The sequence below is a fragment of the Episyrphus balteatus genome, chromosome 4 (genome assembly GCF_945859705.1).
Source record: "Episyrphus balteatus chromosome 4, idEpiBalt1.1, whole genome shotgun sequence".
In the NCBI taxonomy this organism is placed as follows: Eukaryota; Metazoa; Arthropoda; class Insecta; order Diptera; family Syrphidae; genus Episyrphus; species Episyrphus balteatus.
The window spans coordinates 36,439,234-36,465,787 of NC_079137.1; the positions used below are offsets into that span (position 1 = coordinate 36,439,234).

The 26,554-nt window shown below is 30.4% G+C and overlaps 1 protein-coding gene across 2 annotated transcripts in view; it reads left to right on the forward strand.

The window, feature by feature from the left end:
- LOC129920145 (calmodulin) overlaps positions 1-18,398 on the forward strand; it is a 41,335-nt gene extending 22,937 nt beyond the window's left edge. For both annotated transcript variants that reach the window (XM_056001362.1, XM_056001360.1), the window contains exons 3-4: positions 10,621-10,863; positions 17,682-18,398. In XM_056001362.1, coding sequence (XP_055857337.1) covers positions 10,621-10,863; positions 17,682-17,710 — 272 coding nt within the window. In that variant the 3' untranslated portion in view covers positions 17,711-18,398. The remainder of the gene's footprint in view (positions 1-10,620; positions 10,864-17,681) is intronic.
- Positions 18,399-26,554: the final 8,156 nt, after the last annotated feature.

A 26,554-nucleotide genomic window follows, 5' to 3' on the forward strand; every position in this document is an offset into this window, starting at 1 on the left:
GTTGTTTGACCTATTTCAAAAATAACTTTGACAGGACTTTAAACTATATGCATCGTCGAAAACTGTCACTGTCCTAAACTTCAGTTCTCATTCAGCTTCCGAGGACATAAAGCGAGTTCATTCAGCCCAAAATCCGATGTGTAAGCCTCGTTTCAAAAGGATTTCTATGAATATCATTCATTCATGTCAACGGCAATAAGTTGCTATTATTGCTGGTGAATGTTAACCATCATCCAAAGTATCAGTCGTCTACCTCACAGGCTGGAGGCTTAAGTTCTGGCGCCCATTTATCTTCGAAAAGGAGACTACAAAGCATTGTGACCTATAGTAATCTAATGTGTTATCTTTTAGGATGATTGAGTTGGTTCCTCTTTCCTAAACTCCATTAGCAGAACTGTTAATTACCTTATAAGTGGAGTTAATTTGAAGATCACCTCTTATTCTACTGGCTTTTAGAAATGCAACCACTGCGTTTGCGATAAAACTAATGTCAGTGTTATGGTCCTAAATATCGTTCGTCAAAGGACCATGACTTTTATACATTCTAATATTTGAACAGTCTTCGGAAGTCCTTAATAAGTTATACAACTTTCATATTTTTCCCCAACCTTAATTATAATAAACGTTTTTTGTTTCTTAAAAATACCCAAAGCGCACTTATAAACTTTATGACCTAATGAATTATTTGTATCCTTTCGTGCAATTTTGTTGCATGATGGGCATTACTCTTATAATGTCCTCATTATGGCATAATGATGGAAGAAAACTCTTCTCATTACTCATAATGAAAGAAAAATCGTTAAATTAATTATGCTTAAAGTTTTTTTTTTCTATCTTGTTTCTTCCATTTTATTAAATTATAATTTTTTGTATCCATAAAAAGAAAAAAAAAGGCTAAAGTAGTAAACTTCAACTTCTAGTACCTGTACACATAATGTCCTTTCTACCATAGATATAGAAATGCATATACACACATTTATTACTGTTGGTATAGTTACCTATACTGTTGTACCTGGTTAGGAAGCTTTAGAGCGTGAACATTAAATTGAATTATTTATCATTCACCTGGTATGTGTATGTAGAATAGATGTGTACATAGATAAGTATTTGGGAAGGAGGAACCTATATAAGCAACAATTATTCACTATTTTTCATAGTAAAGTATTACTTTATATACATTTTGTATATATTTTTTTGAATAAATAGAAACATTGAAAATCATGAGTCACTTTATTTTTTCGGTTTTTGATATATGTTTAATGTATATCTACTTTTACTATATATAATGTGCATATTCCCCAGTCCTTAAACAAGGACGACCTAAATCAACAGTGATTTTCAGGGGTAAAAAGTTGTCTGTATGTATATAAAAGTAGAGCCATTGCGCAGTTTCTGGATTTCACAACCCAAATCCTGGGCATTTTCTTCTAACACAAAATTCACATCCCTGGATAAAATTTCAGGCACAAACTTTTCTCAGCAAATATCATTTTTATTCCCGGTCCAATGTGTGGTGTATACTGTCTGTATACAGTATACCTATAGAATAGGGAAAACAAAACTTATAAATACAAATTTCAGGTATTCGTTCAATTTCCTTCGTTGAGTAGAATAAAGAGAGATATTGCATTTTCCCCTCATACTCGAAAGTTCAACTTTGACCCAGGAAAGTTGGGAATTTTTCCAGAGCACTTGCGCTTTGTTGAGTAGAATTTTGAAATAAATTTTCGGGACTTGTAATAAAACCTGTATACAGGAGGACTTTTTTTTTTTTTTGTGATTCTACTTTGCCATCCTTATTCGTTGAAACTTTTGACTATATGAGATATTTCAATTTTCATATTGAAAAAAGATATTTTTTTTTTTTTTGTAAATTCATGAAATATTTATTAAATTTATATTACATTTGCAGTTTCAATTATTTTTCATTCAAAATTTCTTTCATTTTTTTTTTTCAAAAACCAGGATGGGCAAGGCTTTATTGATTAAAAATGTTATTTATTCAACACATGAACCAGTTTTTGCAGCAAAGCAGGATTAAAAAAAAAAGGTCCATCCTAGAGAAGTGGAAAGCAAATGTTTTCCCTTCGCAAAAAGGATTTAATATTCAAATAAAATGTGTTTTGTTGTTGCTGCTCCTCCTTTTGCTTATTTTCATATAGGTTTAAGTGTACAGATAGGAGGTATGTTCTCTCTTACAAGAGTTTTGGAGGATAAAGTAGAACTAGGACGTACAAATATTTGCTAGCTTAACTTTTTGACAAGAAAAAGAGTATAAAATAAACATGAAAACTGGAAAAAAATAGAGATAAGAAGATTTTAAACTAGATTTAAATATTAAGAAAAAGGATTAAGCTAGAAGAGGAAGATTTCGAGTGTCAGATTTGTTGTTATCTTTCAATTTATTTTTGGTCTTAGTTAGGTATACCTTTGCAGAAAAAAAAATAAGACTTAAATAATCCAGGGATTTCCTAAGATTAAATTATTTTAGAAACTATGAAAGAGAGTCAAAAATGTCTGAGAATGCATTTTGAATTTTATTTTTTTGTATTCTTACTTTCGAGATTAAAGTGAAATTCAATTACTCATTGCAATTTAAAGTTACTTAATATTTAAGAGTAATGATTATACTTTTGTATTACGTATGAATTTTAAAATAGCTTTTCTTTTCTACTCAACCTTTTTCTAAAGTAACTTCTTGTCAGAGAAACAAAAGGCAAAAGAAGGAGTCTAATTGTAGAAAATACTCGTGTCTGCCAATTAAAACTAATTAGGTGCCATGAAAAAGTAACTATAGGTAGTTATGACTACCAACATGCTTTCTTTTCTTAATAAGCACCAGCCTTTTAAACTTTGAAAAGCATGAAAATGTGTTTGATGTAAACAGTTTTTATTAATAAATTTTGTATTTTCACTAATTGGTTTATTTTACAAGCTATTTAAAGAAATTTACATATATATACATTTAATTTATTGTTTTAAATGTTATATTATGAAGTATAAGTTGGATTTATGTCAGTATTTATGAATATAATTTCAACATTCTTGAAAATTTTGTAAATCCAATTAATGCAAAGTTTATTGAACGAAATAACGAAGGTAAACACCATTTTTGGAAAACTAATTGGCTTAAAGCAAGGGTTTTAATTTTCAAATAGAAAAAGATGAATTAATTACTATGAATACCAAATTGACAATTTTGAATTTACGACTTCAGTCATCGCAATAGCTGCTATTTTTGGTATGAAGGGTACAAAAACGTGTATCCAACATTCCTTTGAGACAATTTATATTCAGCGTCTCGTCTTCTGCACAATAAACGTTGAAAAAAGCTGCTTAAACTAAAATTAAACCAAGTCCTTTTTGGATTTTATTCTTAAAGAATATCTAGGGAAAAGAATTTTCCACGTTAGAAAAAAAAGGCTCTTCAGAAATAGGGGCTGAATTTACAAACGCATCACTGCTTTTACATCACAACTTTTTCTGTGAAAAGAAAACACTACCTTACCTGCAATGAATTTGCACCAGAAATTGTTTGATGCCTTAATGAACTCAGCCAGGAAATGGAATGCCACAAGGTACCCTTTAAATTTAGTTACTTTTGCTGATGATACTTTTCCATAGTCACGTACAAACAAATCGAACTTCTTGTAAGTTATTTTAAAATGTCAAGTTTTGAATACATTAGCTGTTCATGTTTGAGTTCTAATTTTATTACCAATCTACCGTTATTCTTAGTTGTTAATTTTACATTCAAATAACAGCAAAACTATTAAGTATAAATTTTTGATGAGATTTTTTCGGGAATTTTAGCAAATTTCGACAACAAATAGAATTCGTGATAAGGTCGAATATATTTCGCCTGAAAAGAAATTAATTCAACATTCATTAGCTACTTATATTAGTTCGATACTCCACACTTTTTTTATCGACAAAAATATACATAAATTTGAAATTCCAGTTTTGCCATAATAAAGGAAAAGAACACTCAACAAAGCTCAAGTATTTTTTTTTTTAGTACAGCGGCAACAGATTTTGCATCAATTTTCAATTTTTCAAACCTAAACGGTCACTATGGTGTGTGTGGAACATTTTTTAACAAATTTTGTTGGCTAAGAATTCATATCTCTTTTTTTTTTTTACAAATTATTCCAACTTCTTGTAGGAAATACTTTTGTAAATGAAATGAGCTTAATTGAAGAATATTTCAAGAGCGAAAATATTTCAAGTTTTTTGTGAAATTATTTCCAAAATGTAATAAAATTTAAAAAAAAACAAGGCCAACTTATGATCTTTTAATATAACAATTTGAGATGCGTACAATTTAAATAAAAGGAATTAATTATACACAATTCATCAACAAATGGTAGCGTCGCAGAATTCATCAACAAAAGCTAACCGCCATTAATTTATGCATCATATAATTGATAATAAAATAAAATATAGCTATTTTATCAGGATGTTAGATATACCTAGTTAAGAGAAACTCTCAAAGGTGTGGTGTGTTCTTATTATCTGTTAGAAAATTAATTGTTTCGAAAACACGAACAAAATAGGTGTGTATGTGATTATAACTTTAAATATGTCATCACTTACTAAAGTAGTTTTTATGTTTTTTCATTTTTATTATTTTCTAACAAATTACCTAACACATATCTACAACACTTCGTCATCATTGACATATTCCTCTCAAAATGACAAAAGAAGTTAAATTTATTATATTCAACGAATTGATTGATTAGTATTCATTAATATTCAAATGTTAACACTTTTAAGTAATAACAATGCATTAACTTTTCAAATATTTCTTTTTTTTTATCTAAACTCATTTCGTCGTCTCGCACATTCTTCTAAAAAAATGGATATTCTGTTTTTTTTTTTACTTAAATTCCATTTTCGCACCTTGAAATATTTTAATCTTGTGAAAGAATACTTTTGTTTTCAGTAAAAAACAACGAAAAACAAAACTGCTTAATGCCTTTCAATTAAAAAAAAACTAAGACTTCTTGTAAACAAAAGCAAAAAAACCAGTACCTTGTAAAAATGAATGAAAATCCCCGTTTTCATCTCTCTTCCCTTTAAACTTTCCCTTCTGTCAAACATTCACCGAAAAAAAAACTTTTCTCAAAAAAGTTTCAGAACAGAAAACAAAAATTCAAGAATATTTCTAAAAATACTCATATCACATGAGGAAACGGTGTGTATGCATGGAACGAAATACGAAAATACGCTTGTGGAGAAAAAACAACATGCAATTTAAAAATATTCTACACATCGGTACCTACACCTCGTGTGGAATATCTATTTTTGACTTTTTTTATAATTTGTCAAAGAAAAAAATTAACAAAAAAAATTCTTTTGTCATACAATTTTTTTTTCTTCTAGACAGCACATGAAATAATAAAAATTAAATACTGAAAAAAATCCAATATCATAAATTTTAACAAAACCACTTAACTTTTTCGCCAAGATATTCTCTTAACCAACCAAAAGAAAAAAATTAATGAAATAATTTATATGAACGCAATTATTAATTTATTTTATTATATCGTCCAGCACACGTTTCGAAAAAAAACGACACTAAATAATCATTTAAAAGATGTATAAAAAGTCGTAACTATCAAGTTTTGTGATTTGAAAAACTAGAAGGTATTCCTCTCCAAATCAAAGTGAAAATATTTTGAATTTTCATTTCATATTTTTCAAGACATTTTCACTCAAAATAACAACAACAACAAAAAAATTATGTCGACCAAATTACATTTCGGACGACACGACAACAACAAAGACGACGAAACGTCGTCGTCGCCGTCTTTTCGATCGTCTAACAAAAACACCGAAATTGTTCTTTTTTGTTGTCTAGCGAGATAAATGCGATTTTTTTATTTTTAAATTTTTGCTCATTTGTTGTTTCTTTTTTTTTGGGGTTGTTGTCTGTGATTTCTTTCTTCTTCGATTACGACCGCACACCGGCATCAACATTTCATGGGACGGTTGCCGGTGCGGTATTCGGTGGAAAATTTCTAGGGAAATCCTAGTTTTCAACATGCTCTTCTCTTTTTTTTTTTTTTCTTGGCAAACTTTCATTATTGACATTGTAATGTGAATTCAATTAATTCATTTGTATATGTTTTGTTTTTGTGTGCAAAACGTGGGTGGGGATAGAAATTTTGTGATTCGGAAATAAAGCGATACAAGAATTTAGATTTTGATATTTTATTTATTTTTTTTTTCGTTGAAAATTTTAGCTATTGTTTAGTTATATTATAAAATACTTTTTTTTTCTTTATTTTAAAACATATGATCAAATCTGAAAATGCCTTAAGAATGAGTTTTTTTGTTAGTCGAGTTAGTTTCTGATACTTTACCAAATTTCTTTTCAACATCTCATCATTTGTTACTACTTGTACTGTAGCTTTGCAAAATTTTATGCCAAATTCAACTGCTTAATAAAAAGTTGCATTTGTTCGGAGAAGCAAATTTTCTACTGAGAACATTTTTCATATCCCTCAAAAAAACTATTTCAGTATCATCTCCTGGTGATACATTTTTTAGTTACAATTTTTACTCGTATCTATCTTTATTTAATTTATTAGCAATGATTTTGTTGTCTGATCTCTGATTCTCAGTATTTTCGGTTTGGACTAAGTCCAAATTTTTAGCGTCAGTTATTGGCTTAGGTTTCGAGATATTTGAAGCTATTTGTTAAAATATTCTGCATTCCTGTCATACCAGTGATCTAACATTCCTTTTCGCAAAACTTTTGAATTTCAAAAAGATAAATGATAATAAAACTGGAATTTTTAATGTCTCGAAAACTCAATTAAATAGAACAGCCATACGATAACACTGGACAAAGAAAATTATGTCAACTTGATTGGTTTAGAAGAGGTTTGTGTTTTTTCATACTTGCAGGCAGCTGCTTGTGTAATCAATTTATATTGAGGAATTTGAATGAACAACAACAACTTGTGTGTGTTACCACCAAGTTCATAGGCTGGAGTTACAGCTATTTCACGGGGACCAACCCGATCATCAGACTCCTTTCAGTGGTGCTAAGTCGCTTATGTTCAATTGATTTTGAAAATTGCCCGAGCTGGGCTTGGATTGGTTTTTGAAAATAGACAAGGTATTTTCTACTGTCACGGGTGGGACAAAAAGAAGCGACTTTTAGTCAGGGTATTTGCTGACAGAATCTTTAGGAACCTTTTTTAAATTTTGATTCAAATCCTTCGACTACACAAGACAAAGGAAAAGTGCGAATTGCTCTAAAAGAAGAGTGTAAATGAGCTTTAAACAAAATCAAAAACCCAATAATGCCAATAATTAAAATAATACGTTTTCTTTTGAATAAATTAAGCTTAAGTCTGTATCATTCCAATCACTTTTCTCTTGATTTCTCTACTCAGAAACGAAGAAAGTAAAATTAAGTTTAAAAATGAATTGAAAAAGTGAAAATATGAACTAGCTCTACTGAAAAACTTTCTGAAAATTAGTGTCACTTAAAAGCAAATAACAAACTTAATATTTGAATGTTCACTGTTTTATCATAAACATCTACATATTACAACCCTATTGAAAAATACTTATGTCTACATTTTTCTACAACGTAATTTTTCAGTACATGTCATATTTCTTGATATAGTACGTCGTTTTGTTGCCAAAGAGATTTGCGTAAGCTCTTGAGCATTACGCTTCCATACATGATGCCTCCTTCTCTCATAACTCAATGACTTTGCTGCCATTTTTTGTTGTTACCTGGAAAAAATAAATTATGTAGTCACCTGTCATAATATCCATTCTTCCACTTAAGATATTTATATGAACTTACTTTTATAAATCATCTTTCCATATTTTTTTGTTATCTAATATTTTTGTTCTTATATTTTCATAAGAAGTCCTTATATCAGTCAAGAAAAATCAAAATAAAAATAAGAAAAATAGGAAAAAAAAATGTAAGAAAAACCCTTGCTCTTTCGTCATATCAACGTCACTTGTCATTGTCAAAAGCATGATATCTATTTATTCTGAGAAACAATTTCCTGTCTGCCAGGAGAAAAAGGTTTTTACCTTCACAAAAATATTTGAAAAAAAAAAATCCTGAAGCGAATCCTTCACAATTTTTTTTTTCTTTTTTATGAAATATCTAAAAAAGAAAAAGAGATCCTTTATATTTTATCGCGACTTTAAATGCACACGCAAAACACTTCTTCTTTTTTTTCTCAACCAACTCATCATCCAGAGGCAGTAAAAAAAAAAAAAGTAAAAAAAAAAAATAGCCCCATTCTTAAAGGAAAGCAATTACTGTCCTTCATCCTTGTTGTTAGGGTATTGTTTTATGCTTTGACTTAAAAAACTAGCTCAACTGTGTGTGGGTAGATCTTATTGCTCTTGTTAGGACCACAAAAAAAAAAAAAATAGCAGAAAAAAAATGTACACTCTTACCAAGGTAAATAAAGATGAAGTAAATTTTTTGCTCAAAAAGACAAATGACGAACAAAATAAGAACAAGACAGACAGCAAAATAACAATAAAAATAAAAAAAAGAAAGAAATAATAACAGTAGAAAGAAGAACAAGATGAACAAAATGACTGCCCACTGCACACAAAATGGCTGCGTGGGTGGATGGATAGCGCGGTGGTGGTTTCCTTTTCCTTTCGTTGTTGTTGTTGTTGTGCTTCTTCTTCTTATTTTATTGTTGCTTCTGTTTAATGATGCTGGATGTAGAGCTTTGTTCGGCAAGCGTTTAAATAAACAATTACGAGAATATAAAATAAACGAGAGATAGAAGCAAAAAAAAAAAATAACATAAAATAGAAGAATATACAATAAAGTCTATTCGAACTTAATCGTAAAGAAAATAAATAAAAAGAAAATTATGCTGAGATGAATAATTTTTTTTATACAAACTTTTAGTGAAAATGTTTCGTAAAAAGTTTTTTTTTATGTGATAATGATGATGTACTGTTTTTGTTATAACAGTAATTTGGGAGTATTTATATTTAGATATTATAAATTTAGTCATTAAAAATGCTAAGCATAAAATTTAAACGCTACACAATGCGCAGAGTAGATTATATTTCGCTATAAATATAATTTATAATAATTTAAACGCTAATGAAAATGAATTATGTACAGCATAAGTACGTACATTTACAATGTTGAGTTTTATTATTTAATTAACTTGGCATATTTTAAAAAATCATTTTCTGAGATGACGTTCGATTCCTTCTTCGACACGGTTCGGAAACACACTCCATTTCACTCAAAGTGGTGTGGACGAGGGAGCCTTTTGAATTTAACGAGTCGAGTTTTTGGAGAAATGAACACGATAATGAAGTTTTTGGAAGCAAGTCGAACGAGATTTCACTTTTCTCAGATTCAAATGTACATTCAAAATGATCTTCAGAAAAATCTTCTGATATTGCAACAAGTTCAGTAAGGTCTTGATCTGTCAATCTACGATTTCCTAGCACCAATATTTTTGATTGATTGACGTATCAAATTGATGCGATTAATCATTCTGGACGCTCTATGTCTGGAACGTTTTTTGACTATTTTTTGAACGTTTGTTAGTTCAGTGATCGCGAATAATGACGTTTTTGAAACCAAGCAAAACGATATTTCTGAGAATTAATCTCAGTTTGTCTCATGTTTGATCTCATGCAGCTTTCCCCATTTGCAAGCATCTTTCCAATAAAAAATAAAAAAAAGCCAAAAATTTTTGTTTCAACTAAAGCCGTAAAAAGCTATATTAAATAATCATTTTTCGTTCTTCAATTTTTTGTAAGAGTACTTTTTACTGATTAGACCAAGACAAAAGCCGTCAAACAGTTTTCGTTAGACCGTATTCCTGTTAGTTCAGTTTCAGGTCTCTGAATTTAGTTAGTTAAAAATACACCCAACTCGTTTTACGTTCAATTAATATTTAGTCCCAAATGTTTCCTGAACTTATCCATTGGTTAAAGCTCAGTACCTTCATTTGTAATTTTAAAGACCCAACATGTTTTCCAGAAATCCAAACTTGCAAAACAGGACGTCACAAAGTTTCAGTTGAAATAATACATTTTAAAGAATGTTCTCTTGACACTAAAAAAGTTAATAATTAGCTAACGGTCCTGAGTCCGTTACGAATGCGAAAGTTCAAAACAGTATGACGCTAAAAATAAAGTCCGCAATGTTTCCTGAATGCGACCAAGATACTGTCCAATGGACCTAATTTACAATTTTGATAGTCAACAATCACTTACTTAAACATTTGTGGAACTCCTTAGGACTCATAAATCCATGGGATCCCACTTGACCGTAGCGATCAGAAGTACATAATGACTAATGCAAACTAAACATCATAAAGTCAGTTTACTTGCTGATTGATCATATTGCCAGTCTTAAATTGGCATTCGAAAACTCATCCCAATAATAAAATACATCTCAAAAATATAATGCATTTTTCAGTAAAAATCTTAACAATGAGTTAAACATTTCTTTCTTCTTTTTATCTGAGACACATTTTTGAAATTCATATCAAAGACAACAACCAATCACAATATATTGGATCAATATAAATTCTTAGATACAAAATTTACAAGTTACTAATTTATTCTTAATTTTTATTACAGGTAATGGAACAATTGATTTCCCTGAATTCTTAACAATGATGGCCCGTAAAATGAAGGACACCGATAGTGAAGAAGAAATTAGAGAAGCATTCAGAGTATTCGATAAGGATGGCAATGGCTTCATTTCGGCGGCCGAATTACGCCATGTGATGACAAATCTTGGTGAAAAACTCACAGATGAAGAGGTAGACGAAATGATCCGAGAAGCTGATATCGATGGTGATGGTCAGGTCAATTACGAAGGTAAAATCAAATATAATTTCAATTATGATGTCATACAACATTATGACAATCGATTACAATTTATTATTGTAGAATATTTAGGTAATTGGATTAACTCTTGAATATGATTATAAAAGTTTCTTTTTTTTCTGATTTTTTTTTTTCGCATTTCTATCATTAGGAGAGAACAAAAACAAAAAGAAAATGAATCAAAAAAAGTGTTCAAGTAAAAAAAAACAAAAAATGGCACCATTGGCAGAGAACATAAAAAACAAATCGAAAAAAAGAAAGAAAATATTATTCCAGGTTGACAGCTTTGACAGTTTTTTCTTTCTCTCTGTATTTATATATATATTTTTGTACAAACTTAATTGGATTTCGTTGTTCTTTTATTTCAGTCTTTCGGTTCTTGGTTTTCGAATAAACCAACCATGACGTCTAATTAATTTACGTGAATGAGGACTCCTCTTTTTTGGCTTTGGGTTGTATTTGAGCTTATACATACAGTTGCCCCATTTTGAATAACCGAATTCGTTGCATTGCAATCAGTCTTCAGAACTTATTTCCTATTCAAAATAGAAAATCAATACTTGACCCAAATACAAAAAAAAAACCAAAGCTTCCAGCTAATTAGGAGGAACATTTAAGTGCAACGAGGAATTGACACATTTGTCAGTCGGAAATATTTGCTTATTCGTTTTCACACTTAGAATTAACTAACTTAAATTTTGCTTCTAGAAATCAAAACAATTGGAAACGATTTGTATCTATAGAAAATAAAATGCATATACATAGCCACACAACGACATACTTAGAAATCAAGAAATAACTATGCGTCTATATGTTTCATCACAACCACATCACAAATAATATAAAATGCTATTTAGCCATCAAATAAATAAAATCAAATACTTTCTCAGCAATATACAATTACTTGACTTCACCTTCATTAGTATCTTATGAATCACAAATAAGTTGGCATCATTTTCGTTGTCATATCGCCTATCTATCTATCTGCTGCTGCTCATATGTAGTCACAAATTTGCGATTCATGTGAGAATATTTTTTCGCTTCTGTCAAACAAAATAAATTGTATGATGTCGTTTGAGATAGTTTAGCAGTTTTTTTTTTTTTTTTGATGGCTAGTGATTGTGATGTGAGTGAGAATGAATCATTAAGTTGGGAGAGAAAAAACAAAAAAACGAATTCCATTTATGTTTTATATTAGGTTTTTTTTTTGAGACGCATGTTGAATGATCAGATAAATAAATTAATTCTGGCAGAAATAAATGCCTTTAGGCTTGAATCATATAGATCTACTCTACTTAGAAGTCTTGAAATTCAATTAACTCTGGCCCTTAAGCGCTCGTGTGTAAACAACGTCGTTTCTTATTATTTGAGGTCTCAAGAAATTATCTCAATTGAATTTTCGATTCTTCAAATGACGTGGGTCATTTTGATATTATTTAATTTTGATCAATTTTTTGATCAGAATTTTGACAATCGCAGGCCTTCTGTGATACAAATTTAAGGTCATAAACTCGCATAATTTTTGGAAAAAATTGCTTCTTTTTATGCCGAATGACAAGAAAAAAGGGACTTGTACAAAATAATTGTATTCATCTTTTGTATGGAAATCAAATAGCAATAGATTTAAGCAAATGAACATTATCCTAAGGTCAAGTCATTTTGCTATCACTTTTATATTTGGACTTTGGAGCAGATTGTTGCAATTGACGTCAATTTTAATTTAAAAAAAAATGTGCTGAAATGCATTAATTGTGTAATCACCTTTTCTGTTAATGTATCCACGAAAATACGTTTTAATAAACAAAAAAAAGCAATAAACCATAGTACTAATCGGGTTGTTCGTGAATGGATCCTCTCTTTCAAATATGAATTGGAAATCAAATTTAGTATCCCGGTTATAGTTTCGATCGAAATCAAATAATTTTCAATTGAAATTATTGAAATTAAAAAAATCGTAAGGCGTTGCGCCTGATTGGGATCTAGTGACTTACATTCGACTAACAATGACTTGTAAGTCGACACAGAAATAGGAGGGAGAATAGCTTCGATAAGGTGAGAAGTTCTTTTTTCGGAATTCTTCTAAGGACCCCACTGTGAAATTCGAAATAATTATAATGAAGGTGTTTTGTTCTGCACCAAGGCTTGGTATACTAAGGCTGTAAGGTTGTCACACTCAGGCCAGAGAATATCCAATTGTAGACTTAAATCAAAGTCGATTGTGATAGGAGGATGGCTGTTTAGCCGAAACGCGTCATCAATACAAATTTAAAATAAACGACAATAAACAAGATTTTATCAATTTATAAGTTAACAAGTAGCGATATTTAGGCTACATTTCAGTTAGAAAGTCAGAGAGTTTGTGAAGATAGTTTCAATGGATCTGATAACGCTGCGGATATCAGAAGTTGATACCACGTATTCTTTTAGCCAAGACAAGGATTCCTTAATTGATAAGATTTACAACTGGATCTTTTTGTTTGCACGACGAGAGTGCTGCAATTACTTTAGCTCCTCTTTCCATCCTAGGAACTTGGCTTAGCTGACAAAAGTCAATGGAACACCTTTGATTGAGAAAGTTCTAATAAATTGAAACATCTAACTACATTTGAGTGTATGCTAAAAAGACTCATAGGGGTGAAGTCATCTGATGTAATTGACTGGTGTTACATATCGTCCTTACCACCAAATTGCATAATGTATGTGCCATCATATTTTGTTTTGGATTAAACACTGTCCAAAAAGTAATTCAAAATTAGTGGGCATTATTAAATCTAAAATTTCTCCATCGGAAATCATGAAAATAAAAACTTGAATTTGTGTAGGAGGAGCTCTCACTTTTTTTCAAATTTCCAGTCATGCATTCATCTATGAATCACAGTACGAAAGTCGGATAAAGTTGTTAAGATATACTGTCGTGTCAAACGATCAATTATAGTGTTAGGTGACAGATTATTCGTAATTTTATCAGTTAATGAATGTGTAGTCATTTTTCAAAAATTTCACAGGATACATGAGATCACAATAGCAGTAATTATTATTATTCATCCAACAAAACAATATTGCATCACAGATGTGTGTTAATTTGATTGGAAAACAAAATTCCGTGTTAAAAAAAAATCCACAGATGTTCATACATATGGAACCTGAAAAGTTTCCTAAGTTGAAATGATTCCTATTTGTGGAATAAAAGAAATAGAACAAAGTACAAAATCTATTTAATGGTTAATTTTGAAATTTTAGAAATTAATAAATTGGTTGTCAAGCACATCTTTCTTCAAAACATCAGTTTCTGATTTATTTTGCACGAACTCTCTTATTTGAAGCTTGTAATTATTACAACACTATCGATCAATAGTCACTAAAATGTGAAAAGCCAATTCATTATATACTATATCTCAGATGAATTAAAAAAAAAAAAAAAAACTTTTTTTAGAAATAAATCCTTTTCGGATCGCTCATGCAAATTTTGAAATTAACTATGTACATATTGTATTTACTTTTCATTAGTCATTGGATTAAATTGTAGTGGCGGCAGCGTTTTCATCACAGTTTACATACACATAAACAGTGATTGTGTGAGAGGTGTTTTTGCTGCTGAAAACAATAAAAAAAAAATTAGTTCGTTTGTCTTCATGAAATAAAAATCACACATGTGGTGTTAGAAAAACATTATTTCTTGGCAAAAGATCATAGTCACTACATTTGGTTTATTGTAATTAAATTATTCAAAACTTGTAGAGCGCGCCTACAATACCTACTACTACTACGTCTTCAAAAAATCCTCAATATATTTACTTATTCTTCTTATTTTATGTATTTTTTTTTTGTATTGTATCAAAATTTATACTTTGAAGTTGCTCTTTTTCAACAATTGTTTTGTTATAAAGATTGAAGACCACTTTTTTTTTTATTTTGTATTTTGTTTCGAATTTTGCATTGCAAATTTGACGCCATTGACGTAGGTATATTTATACACCTTGAATTTTTAAGATGCAAATATACGTCTCCTACGCCGCCATCGCGCCGAGTCAACAAATCCAATTTGAAAAGCAATAACTCGTCTAACTATAAATTTTAATGAAACCTGTGCTGTGCATGTCCAGCAGCAAGCAGTCCAGTCCATCGTATTTGTGGTGGTCGGTATGGGGCAGAAATCATCATTAAAATCCAGTACAGGATTTTTTTTCGTTTTGGTTTTGTTTTTGAAATCCCAATAAAACACGACATTAAAAAATATGTAAATATATGTGTACAGCAAAAAAAAAAAAAACAAAAAGATTCAAAAGAAAACCAAATGGACAAGTTTTATTGTATACGTGTAAATGAAACAATAAAACATTTTGGCACTCACTCAATATTCGAATTCAAAAAAAAGAGTGTAGTTTGGAAGGGGGAAAGGAGAATACCTCGAAAAAATAAGTGAAACTTTGCCAGTCTTAATAATGCCCGAGTGCGAGATGATCGACGATTTATCACTAAATTTTAATGAATACAAAAAAAAAACACGTGGGCTTTTGTTGTAAAAATCCCATCACGGAGGAATTTCTCGAAATTGTCTCTGAAAATAGAAAAAAATACAGGAAATAATTTACACACTTCGAACGGAGGTGGTTTTAAGGCAGATTAAGAACCATTTTTTTCCTCTTTTCTGTGATCCAGTTGGAAATTTATGAGGGTATTAAGGTCAGATTTTCTTAGTATATATTTTGTTTTAAATGACGTATTGGAATTGGAGATATTTGAACGTAATTGGAAAAAGGTTTAGTATGAAGAAAACGACTAAAGAAAATTTAAAATATAAGAATCAATATTTCAGCAAAAGAATTGTTTAACATTTGAAAAATATCAGCCTATGATATGGAAAGATAAATATTATGTTTATAGGCTCCCATTCTTGAAATGAACATATGAAAAATATTTGTTTTCTGTATTTCCATACTTCTGTCTTGTGTGTTCATAACCTCAAAAGCTGATATGTGATCGTTTTTTAGACAAAACATTATTTATGGATTCATTTAAAGTGGCATTTTTTGCTAGTTAGACAATGTTTAAGTTGAGAATTTTTGTTAAATCTTAAATATTAATGTATTCTCCAAGAAATAATCGGAACGTTTTAAGAGAAAGGATCTAACACTTTCAAGGAGTTGTGTTAAGGAATAGTTTAAAGTACCACGGCCAAATTCACGTAGATTTCAGTTTAGGAATTGCAAGAAATCATAAACAATACAGCAGTATAAGATAAAGCTTTCCAATTTTATATACGACTTAGTGCCCCGCAACATTCTTCGACAAAATTGTGAGTTGGATTTTCTATCCACAATCCCGTCACGTAGAAATTTTGTGCATCACTTTTGTCAGTAACTATCCGAAAGACATTTAAAAATTAATAAAATTTCATCTTAAAAAAAAAGTCCCAATGATTTATTTCACTATCTTAGTTTGTCATTCATAGGTGCCACTTACAAGTTGTTCGCAATTACTTATTTCTTATTATGAAAATCAAAGATACTTAATTTGATTTCACCAACAAGTAATTTTTTTTAACAAACTCAAAAAAAGATTGTTTTTGAGTTGTCAAATACAAAACTATCCAACGATTTTAAAGCAAAAGTGAAATGTGTTTTTCATAATCAGCTTATTGGTTTTTTTTTCTCTCTTTTTTTTCTTTTTTTTGATTGACTGAAAAAAATTCAAGAATTTACTTTACCCCAAAAGCACTGATAAATCTTGCCCCAAGAACACCTTTTCGGGTTCTCAAAGTCTAACTAAGCGTCGTCTTTATAAAAAATATATTCAAATTTTAATTTTCTCTGAGTAAGCATCACATCTTATGTATAAATTTGCCAAAAAAAGGGTTTAATGCCCATGGTCAAGGTCAGTTTTATTCGTTTTATTTTATATCACATAAAGGGGGTGTGCTTTTTTATATTTCTATTTGAACATTTTACAAGGTACTTTGTGATGTGTTTGTTTTGATATTTTTTGTCTATTTTATTTTATAAATTTTTATTTTTATGTCGTGTCTAATTGGCACGAGATTTAGATTAATCAGGTGGTTGATGAAGCATTTTAAAAATATCAAAATGAGTAAATAAGATTTGTGTACTATGAATTGTCACACAAAATGTTTGAATTAATTTCTATATTTTTTTTTTCTGTTTCAAACACAATGAATCGTTTATTATCAGGTTTTTTTTTTGTTTTATTAATTTTGTTAAAAAAATGTCTGAGGGTATACTATTTATAAAACAGCTTTTTTTCGGCTCACTTTGCTTTTTTGTTTTTGTTGTTGTTGTATGATAACCTCGGGATCTGCGAATGACGTCTGTTGTTGAAAGATAGACAGGTCTTAAGTTATTTATTAAAATCTTATTGTTTGGTATTAATTTATTCAATTAGTACGTAAATGTGAAAAAAAGAAGATGAAAAAAAAAATTATATTAGAACTGGTTGAATTAACTGAAGAGAACCTATTTTTGGTTCCATTTTAATCGTAAAATAAAAATAATTATGTATGATGAAAAAACTACGATTAAGATGTTATTACTTAGCTAGTTAGCCTTTGATCGTGTTGAATTGATAGCTGAAGATTTTCAAAACATTCGACAGAACAGATGTTAGGTTTTCTTAGAGATTATATTTCAAAATAAAATGTAACAAATTCAAACTAATCATTATTTTATTTATTTTATCCACTTACACTATAATAATCAAGAGTTAATCCTCAAATAGTGTTCTTATATAAACTCTTATTTCTGCATTTTTTTTTCCAAATCTAACTTTTAAAATTCTTCTCTTTTATTTTCCAGAATTCGTGACTATGATGACATCGAAGTGAGCTGCTAATTTACTTCTTTTTAAGCCTTTCTATTTGTTTAAGATGTTGATGAAGACTGTAGCTGTGCGCAAAAACATCGCGCGACGCTGTTGCTACGGATAACATCATTAAAATATAAAAAAAAAAATATATAAAAAAAGAAAACAAATTATTAATTAAAATTTAAATAAAAAGAAACATTTAAAATAAATAAAGAAAAAAAAAACATACAAAAGTCTATATAAATGAAAAAAAAAACCCAACAACAAAAAAAAAACAAGAAAAATCTTATTGTATAATTCAATTTTAAAATTAATGAAAAACAAAACTTAATAAAATATATAAAAAAAACTAAGAAAAAAAAACTTTCGATATAATTGAATTAAAACAAAAAACAAAACAGACGTATATATAAAACAAAATTAAATGAAATGAAAAACTGTAACACAATTTTAATTAAGTAAATTTAACAAAAAAAAAAAAAGATTATTATAATTATTTAAAATAAAATATAAAGCAAAAACAAAAAAACTTTGAAAAATGGAATGAAGAAAATACAAAACTTAATATTTTTAATCGCTAACACACGGATATACACACAAAGACACACACACAAAATACGCAACACATTAAAAAGAAAAGTTTACATGCGCGACAGTAACAGTAATTAAAAATTCAAAAAAATAAAATCCTTGTTTTGAACAAAAAATAGTTGCAAATTAAAAAAAAAAAAAAAAACAATTATAAAAAAAAAATAAAATAAACAACAAAAAAAAATATTGTCTTCTAGCAAAAACAAAAAGATTTGTATATTCTTAACAACTTCCTTCTTGAATTCCAATTTTCAAATTCTCTATACTATATTTCATTCCTGGAATAACCTTTTTTACATTATTCTTTCTTATAACTCTCCAATGGTTCACGCCCCTTCTCACTTAGTAGAACAGAATTTTATATATATTTTGCATTAATTTATTTTTATTATTAATTAATTATACATATACGGATTTGTTTTTTGTTTTACTTCTGTTAAATTGAATTATTTTCTCATTTTTATCTCCTCCCGAGACGATGACGACGAGTGACCTGACCACCACTGACCAGATCTGAAACCTAGACCGGGGAATACACCGGACTGGGGGCCGTCAAGGTTATGAATTAAAAAAAAAAATCTTCGTCTACTTTATTTGTGAAATAAATACAAAGAAATGGCAACGATGGGAAGGTATTTCGTTCCCCCAAGCTCCCGTAATTGATACACACAAATGAAAAAACACACTCACCCAACAACAACAACACGAAACAAACAAAACTAATTTAACAGAAAATATATAACAAAATTAAAAACCACCACCTGATAAAAAAAAATATTTAAATATAAAAAAAAAAACAATTATTCCTTTTATTTTTATACTTAAAGTTAATTTTTTTTTTATTGAGATTGCATTTTTTAATAAATATTTAATTTTAAGGATAAATATAGGAATTTTTCATACGTTTTTGGAAAATTTTTGATTAATCCAATTTCAATTTTATTCACCATAATATAAAAGCCTCCTTTGTTTAAGTTTATATTTATTTGTTTGTGTTTTCATTATCTTTTGCAATCCTTCTAGTTAACAAACAATACAACATAAATCATTAAAAAAATATCAACAGAACAAAAATAATATATATATATATTTGTTTCTTCCTTTTTCTGTCTATGAAAATATGTATAAATTATATATATTTACCTAACAAAATAAAAAATTATACAGAGAAGAATTTCTCGTCAAAAAAATACATATAACAAAAAAAAAAAACATTTAACAACAAATGAAAGAAATGGAAAATTAAATTTGAATAAACAAAAAAAGAAAAAACAAAACAAAAAATATTTAAGCAACATTTTGGGCCTTTATATAGCTAAACTATATGACTATTACTCACTACTTAAATGTTTTTAGTGTAGAAAGAAAGAAATAATAAAAGAAATAAATTAAAAAAAGAATATATAAAAAAACACTTGACAAAAAGACAAAAAAAAAAAAAAACATTTTGAATTTTTGCTATAACAAAAACAAAAGATAAATAAATAATTAAAAAAAAAAAACAAGAAAAACCCAAAATTTAAAAAATTTATTTAAATTATAAAAAAACTTATCAATTGCAACAGAAAACATTTATAATTTTCTTTTCTATATATTTATAATTATCTTATTCAAATTAATTTAAATAAAAACAAACAAAACTATATATATAAAATTAAAACAAACAACAACAAAAATTAATAAAAACGATATCTCTTGCCTACTAATGGAATAACACAGGGGTGTGAAACAAAAGTGGAGAGAGACTTTCAATGAGAAAAATAAAACGTCGCTATGCATTTTTGTTATTTTTTGTTTGAAGAGAAAACAAGTGTTTCTTGTTAAGAGAAGGTACATATCCGATTGTTTGGTTAAAAGAACTTCACAAAATAATGGTATGAATGAGACAACAATTGAAGAAGTAACCATTGCATAAAATCACCAAAGAAGTCTTGTAAGTAAATCGTATAGATCAAAAATAATGGATTTTAATTTTTTTGTGTGGAATAAAAGTTTCTAGATTTGAAGCCAAGTTCGCGTGGTTATAAGTTCTTACAACTAGGCGTGTTTTATTGGGTAGGTGTACGCAGGTTAGTATACGGGTAAATTCAAAAACGTCAAATTTTTTGGTAGTGATAACGCATCACTGCTTTTTTGCGATGCTGATCGTTGCTCAAGTGATTACGATGCGATGCTGATTGACAAAAAGTTTTACGTTTAAAAACAATTTTTGCTTCATGATCGACGTGATACTAATAAAAACTCTTTGTTGTAATTACAATCTGGAGCCACACATTTTATCTCCTCCAGAACTTTCCTCCTGTCTTCGATTTTCAGCCTGCCATAAATTCACCTTCATATTTTAATCTGGTTTCTATCTATTAGTTGTACAATTTGTGCGCTGTTAAAATATTCCCAAAAATTTTATCAAATTTATTAATTTATAAACAATTTAGAATTTGACTATACTTTTCATTGTCCTTTTCCTCCAAATCGCGTCGGCATCAACAACTTATCAAGAAAATTCTTGATGCTTTTTTGTTTGATATTTGCGCATCATTTTATCCAAATTTGCAATAATGAACGATTGACATTTTAAGTGATGCTGTTTATTTGCGTTAATGAACGTGTTACAGGAATGATCGCAAATCACCTCTGCAGTGATGCGTTTGTGAATTTAAACTACATTTTACACTGTAAACAACAACAAATGATGACTTCTCACGAATTCTATAATCATAAAAATCCGTTGAAAACTTCCATGAAATTACGAAAAGAAAGGAATTCCTGTATGAGCTTAGGCAAAAATTTACTCTGCATACCGATACCACACCAATCTTCCAACACTTTTGTTTATCCTAATCAAGTTAGTTGTTGTTTAATGTGATTATTTTTCCTCTATGCTAACAGTTACAACTAGAAGGCTAATTTCACGGCCGGCTTATTTTGTTCGGATAATAAAAAAATTTCAAAAACGAATATTTCTACTAATATGTACTTTCGAAATGAGAATTCCCAAAGTGAAATTTTCGTACCCCGTAACTCGTTTTCGAATGGCAAAAAAATTCGAATACGGAAAATTAGGCCGACATTTTCCAGCGTTCATAACTAAAGAGGTTTACAAATCTTTTTACCAAACAAGAAAAGCTAATGAGCCGATGTTATCAAATTGTTGACAGAAAACGAAACATTGGTTAACATTACAGTTAATGTCCGACCGAAGCTTCGGCCATCGGCTTCGGCCGGATTCGGCCAAAAAACAACATTGGGCCAAACCTTCGGCTTCGGCCATTTTAGGCTGAAATTTTGGCCGAAGCCGAAGAATCTGTTTATTATATGGAGCATCGTACTAGGCGCCGGAAAAAAATTTCAATTTTTGAATGCCGAAGAAAAAATTGCAATCTTTTTTTCGGTAGGCATTCAAAAATTTCAAAACACATGTGTGCCATCATAAATAAATAAATAAAAATAATATTTTTATCCATTTGGTTAGGAAAATTCTTGACTTTTTTCAACCTTAGGCTTTCTTTCAGCCTAATAATTCGGTTTGGCTTCGGCTGAAAATCGATCTTCGGTCGGACACTAATTACAGGGATAAACCTCTTTAAATAATCGACCCTAGCCAGGGGCGTATACAGGATTTCTTCTTGGGGGAGGGGTCATCCCAAATTTTTTTTACAAGAGTTTTGATAGTAGGCATAAACTTAAAAATGTGCTATTTGAATTAAAAATATTAAAGTTCGCTCGTTTTGCATTTCCAATCGAACAGTTCAAAGAGTTCTAAGAATAACCAAACAAAAACGTTGTGTGATTCGTTTGCTTTTGTTTAGGGTTTAGCCTTAAGTTTGACCAATTAAGACCATCCTGTCCTTAAAGTACAGTGTAATGTATAGGATGGATTTTTATGCACTTAAAAACGAAAAAAATATGCGCTTAAAATGTGCTCTTAAAACTTAAAAATAATAAATATGCACTTTCAATATGCATTTAAGCAAGGCCACGTGAATTTGTAAAATATCAATATTTCTTTTAAATTATAAAAAAAGATTTTACGTAACTTTTATGAAAGATGTAACTTTTTGGAAATATTGGTTTTTTTTTTTTAATAACTATAGAAAATTTACTCTTATAATCCAATTTATCATTTGATCGTGTTTTTTATGAGTTTGGACAACGTTGGTTTGTCAGTTTTGCAAAGCATTTGCTTACGTTTTCTAATTGACTTTCAGTCACTTTAAGTAAAAAATTTCAAGCCTGTAGTTTCGTTATTTTTTCTAATTTTTGCGAAAATATGCACGAGAAACATGCATTTATTTCCAATATATATATCAAAATATGCAAATAAATGCAAAATATGCAAAAATATGCTCTAACAATTGATTGCCATTTTAAAGGAAATCTCCTGATTCGTATACATAGTTCGTTGCCATGCTTGCAAGGTGTTTCTAAAAAAACATGCACACAGAGAAAAATAGACCACATAAAATAGAACAAAAACAATAAGATTTCTCTATGGTTTTCATCCAAGAAGGAAACCTTATTAAAACAATCGGGTTTTCCTTATTGTTTTAAAATCTGCAAAAAAATAAAAAAAACGATGACCAGGCTGGGAATCGAACTGGAGACTTCAAATCATTAGTCGCACACCTTACCACCTGAACCAACCTGCCATGAAAATATTGATCGCGATTTTTGTTCTAGTGCTAACTTGCAAAAAAAATCAACTTTTCAGTCAAATTTTAATAAGATTTTCTCTATAAAAATAATAAGAAATCTCCTTAAAAAAACCTTATTAATCGTTGATTTTAATAAGATTTCCTTATGAAATGTATGGACGGTAAAACAATATGGCAATCTGTTAGTTTTTAGCGGGTCATATTTTTCTCTGTGCATTTGCATGGAAACCCGATCCCTAGTAATGTACAAGTCCTTCGATTGAATAATTTGCCTTTAAACAACTCAATTAATCAACGCATTGTTTTCCGCTAGCCCAGAATTATTTTACAAGTTAAAATAAAAATCATATTTATTAAATAACACTGGTAGCTTTCAAATTAATTGTCTTCCTAACCTCAGGCAAACGAATCGCAAAGTTTTGCAAAAACAATTGCAATTGAAAATGCAATTTTTTTTTAAATTTTGTATTAAAATTGTACGCGTATTTGTATTTCCTTTAACACGAGGGGGTTACAGGATTCAAATACCTCTGTCAAAATAGTAAAGACATACAAATATTTTTGGCTTAACAGAAGATATTAAACAAAATTATGCTAGTTTTAAGGTAGATCTTTTCGAAATTTCAAACATCAATACTAATTAAAGAAATGCTTTAGATCACTTACTAAGGATTTTACAATATTCGGCTCTGATTTCGTCAGCTTTCAGGATTCAGGTATTTATCAGCGGTTTATAATATAAAACATATTCAGTTATATTTATTAGACTTTCTTAAATTGATTTTCGAAGGTTATTTTAAGTGACCCAAGCTTGCTTAAATATTTAATTTGCTTTTAGACAAGGTTGCTTATATTTTTATCTATTATCGGTTTAGTCAAAAAATATTTGGATTTTAAATCCATACAAAACTCTACAACACAGCTTAATTTGTAGCCTATCAATGCCTTATTTTTATTACCGAACGAATCAAAATAATCCTAATCCAGCATAGCGGTCGCTAAAATATGACCACCTCCTCAAATATGGGAAAATAGTTGGTTTGAATACCGAAAAATTTTTTCACTTTTCATTTTCGTTCATGTTCTAAAACTTCGACATTTTGAAAATCATCTTTCTCAAAATAATTTTGGGTAGCACATAACAATTTCTTGTTTAAGTTTTAAGTTCTTGGGGGGGGGGGGGGGGGGTCATGACCCCGTGACCCCCCCCCCCCCCCCCCCTGTATACGCCGTTGACCCTAGCGATGTTCCCGCCAGAGCGGAGTTTGTACCTTCAATAAAAAACAGCATTACATTTGTATTAGTAAAAATAAGAAAAAAGAAGAATAAAAAAACGTTTGCAAATCATTAAACATTAGCCCCGTTTCATTGGAGGTGGTAGTTTACTCATGAGTTGATCTATCTATATAATTACCACATGATCTTCTACTTCTACCACTGATCTTCTATTTTTTTTTTTTTTTTTTTTTATAATGAGCGCGCACTAAAGGGGTTTTGGGTACCCTTAATATACATGTGTTTATAATGAATTATGCCTCCCATTCCATCCTGAAGGGCCCAACCCAGCGATGCCAGATTGAGGGATTTTTTCCTGTTTTTTTTTCGGTATTTTTGATTAGGGAAAAATGGAAAATCAACCCAGAACAGTCAGCTCAAAATATATCACGTTTAAATACCAAGACAAATACTGGTCTATTCGAATATTATTCCAACGACATCGAACCAGAGTTTAGTAACGAGATGGTGCCATTAAAGCTCTTCATGTTGCAATCAGATAATATGTCAGAAAAGTCTGAGATTGTGCATGCAGAGAAGTTAGAAGTTAATATAGGCACCGTTACAAATTTATTCATAATGAACTACCCCAAATAAAAACATAACTTCGAAAACAACCAAAATGACGTTTTTTGGCATTTTCTAACGGTAATATTTCAAAAACGGACTTCAGATTCGAGTTCAACACATCCAACACTACTAGGAAAGTATATTTTGGTTCTTGTGGCAAAAACCTTGTTGACCAGTGTTATCAATTAAAAAAAAAAACTAAACCACCCACACGCGTTTTGAACGCGTTTCAAACGCGTTTTGGATGCGTTTTGGACGCGTTTCGGACGCGTTTCAGATGTGTTTTCCCAGCAAACGCAGAACTACAGAAAAAACCGGTGAAATATGTACTGAAAAAAGATAGGAGCTCGGGAAAAAACTCAGTTATATACTTTCTGTATATAAGAATACGTGAAGCATCAGCTATCTCTTTTTTGCATGCAAGATGAAATAAATTTCCCCTCCATTAATAGTACAGACAAATGTACTTCAAAAGTGCATCAGCGAAGCACTTCTGGAAGTGGTTCTGATGTACATTTTCCAGTACTTTTTTAACCTACAGAAAAAGCACTGAAACTTGTACTTTTAAAGTACTTATTTGGAGCACTTTCATGGATTTATATCCGTACTGCTAAAATCCATATTTTAATTTCATCTGAAAATAAAAAAATCTTCAAAACAAACAAACAATTCTTTTAAACTATTATTTAATATTTTATTGGAAAAACACAAAATATTTTTTTTTTTTTTTAAAACAAAATACATAAAAAAAAGATCCTTGGGCACGCGCCTGTGGCCTGGCCAGTTGAGAAAAGGAAAAAGAAAAAAATACTCTGCGTCTGCAGTCTGCACTTTGGTGGTAGTTTTTGTATCTTGTTATGATTTTTGGACGCGTTTCGGACGCGTTTCAGACGCGTTTTGGACGCGTTTCAGATGCGTTTTGGGCGCGTTTCAGATGCGTTTCAGGCGCGTTTTGGACGAGTTTCGGACGCGTTTTGGACGCGTTTCAGACGCTTTTCGGACGCGTTTCAGACGCGTTTCGGACGCGTTCCAGACTCGTTTTAGACGCGTTTTGGGCGCGTTTTAGGCGCGTTTTGGGCGCGTTTTAGATGCGTTTTGGACGCGTTTTGGACGCGTTTCAGACACGTTTCAGACGCGTTTTGGACGCGTTTCAGATGCGTTTTGGGCGCGTTTCAGATGCGTTTTGGACGCGTTTCGGACGCGTTTCAGACGCGTTTTGAACGCGTTTCAGACGCGTTTTGGACGCGTTTCGGACGCGTTTCGGACGCGTTTCGGACGCGTTTCAGACGCGTTTTGGAATCGTTTTGGAATCGTTTTGGGCGCGTTTCAGATGCGTTTCAGGCGCGTTTTGGACGCGTTTTGGACGCGTTTCGGGCGCGTTTTGGACGCGTTTCAGACGCGTTTTGGACGCGTTTCAGATGCGTTTTGGGCGCGCTTCAGATGCGTTTTGGACGCGTTTCGGACGCGTTTCAGACGCGTTTTGAACGCGTTTCAGACGCGTTTTGGACGCGTTTCGGACGCGTTACGGACGCGTTTCAGACGCGTTTTGGAATCGTTTTGGAATCGTTTTGGGCGCGTTTCAGATGCGTTTCAGGCGCGTTTTGGACGCGTTTTGGACGCGTTTCGGGCGCGTTTTGGACGCGTTTCAGACGCGTTTTGGACGCGTTTCAGATGCGTTTTGGGCGCGCTTCAGATGCGTTTCAGGCGCGTTTTGGACGCGTTTCAAACGCGTTTTGGACACGTTTTAGGCTCGTTTTGGGCGCGTTTCAGAT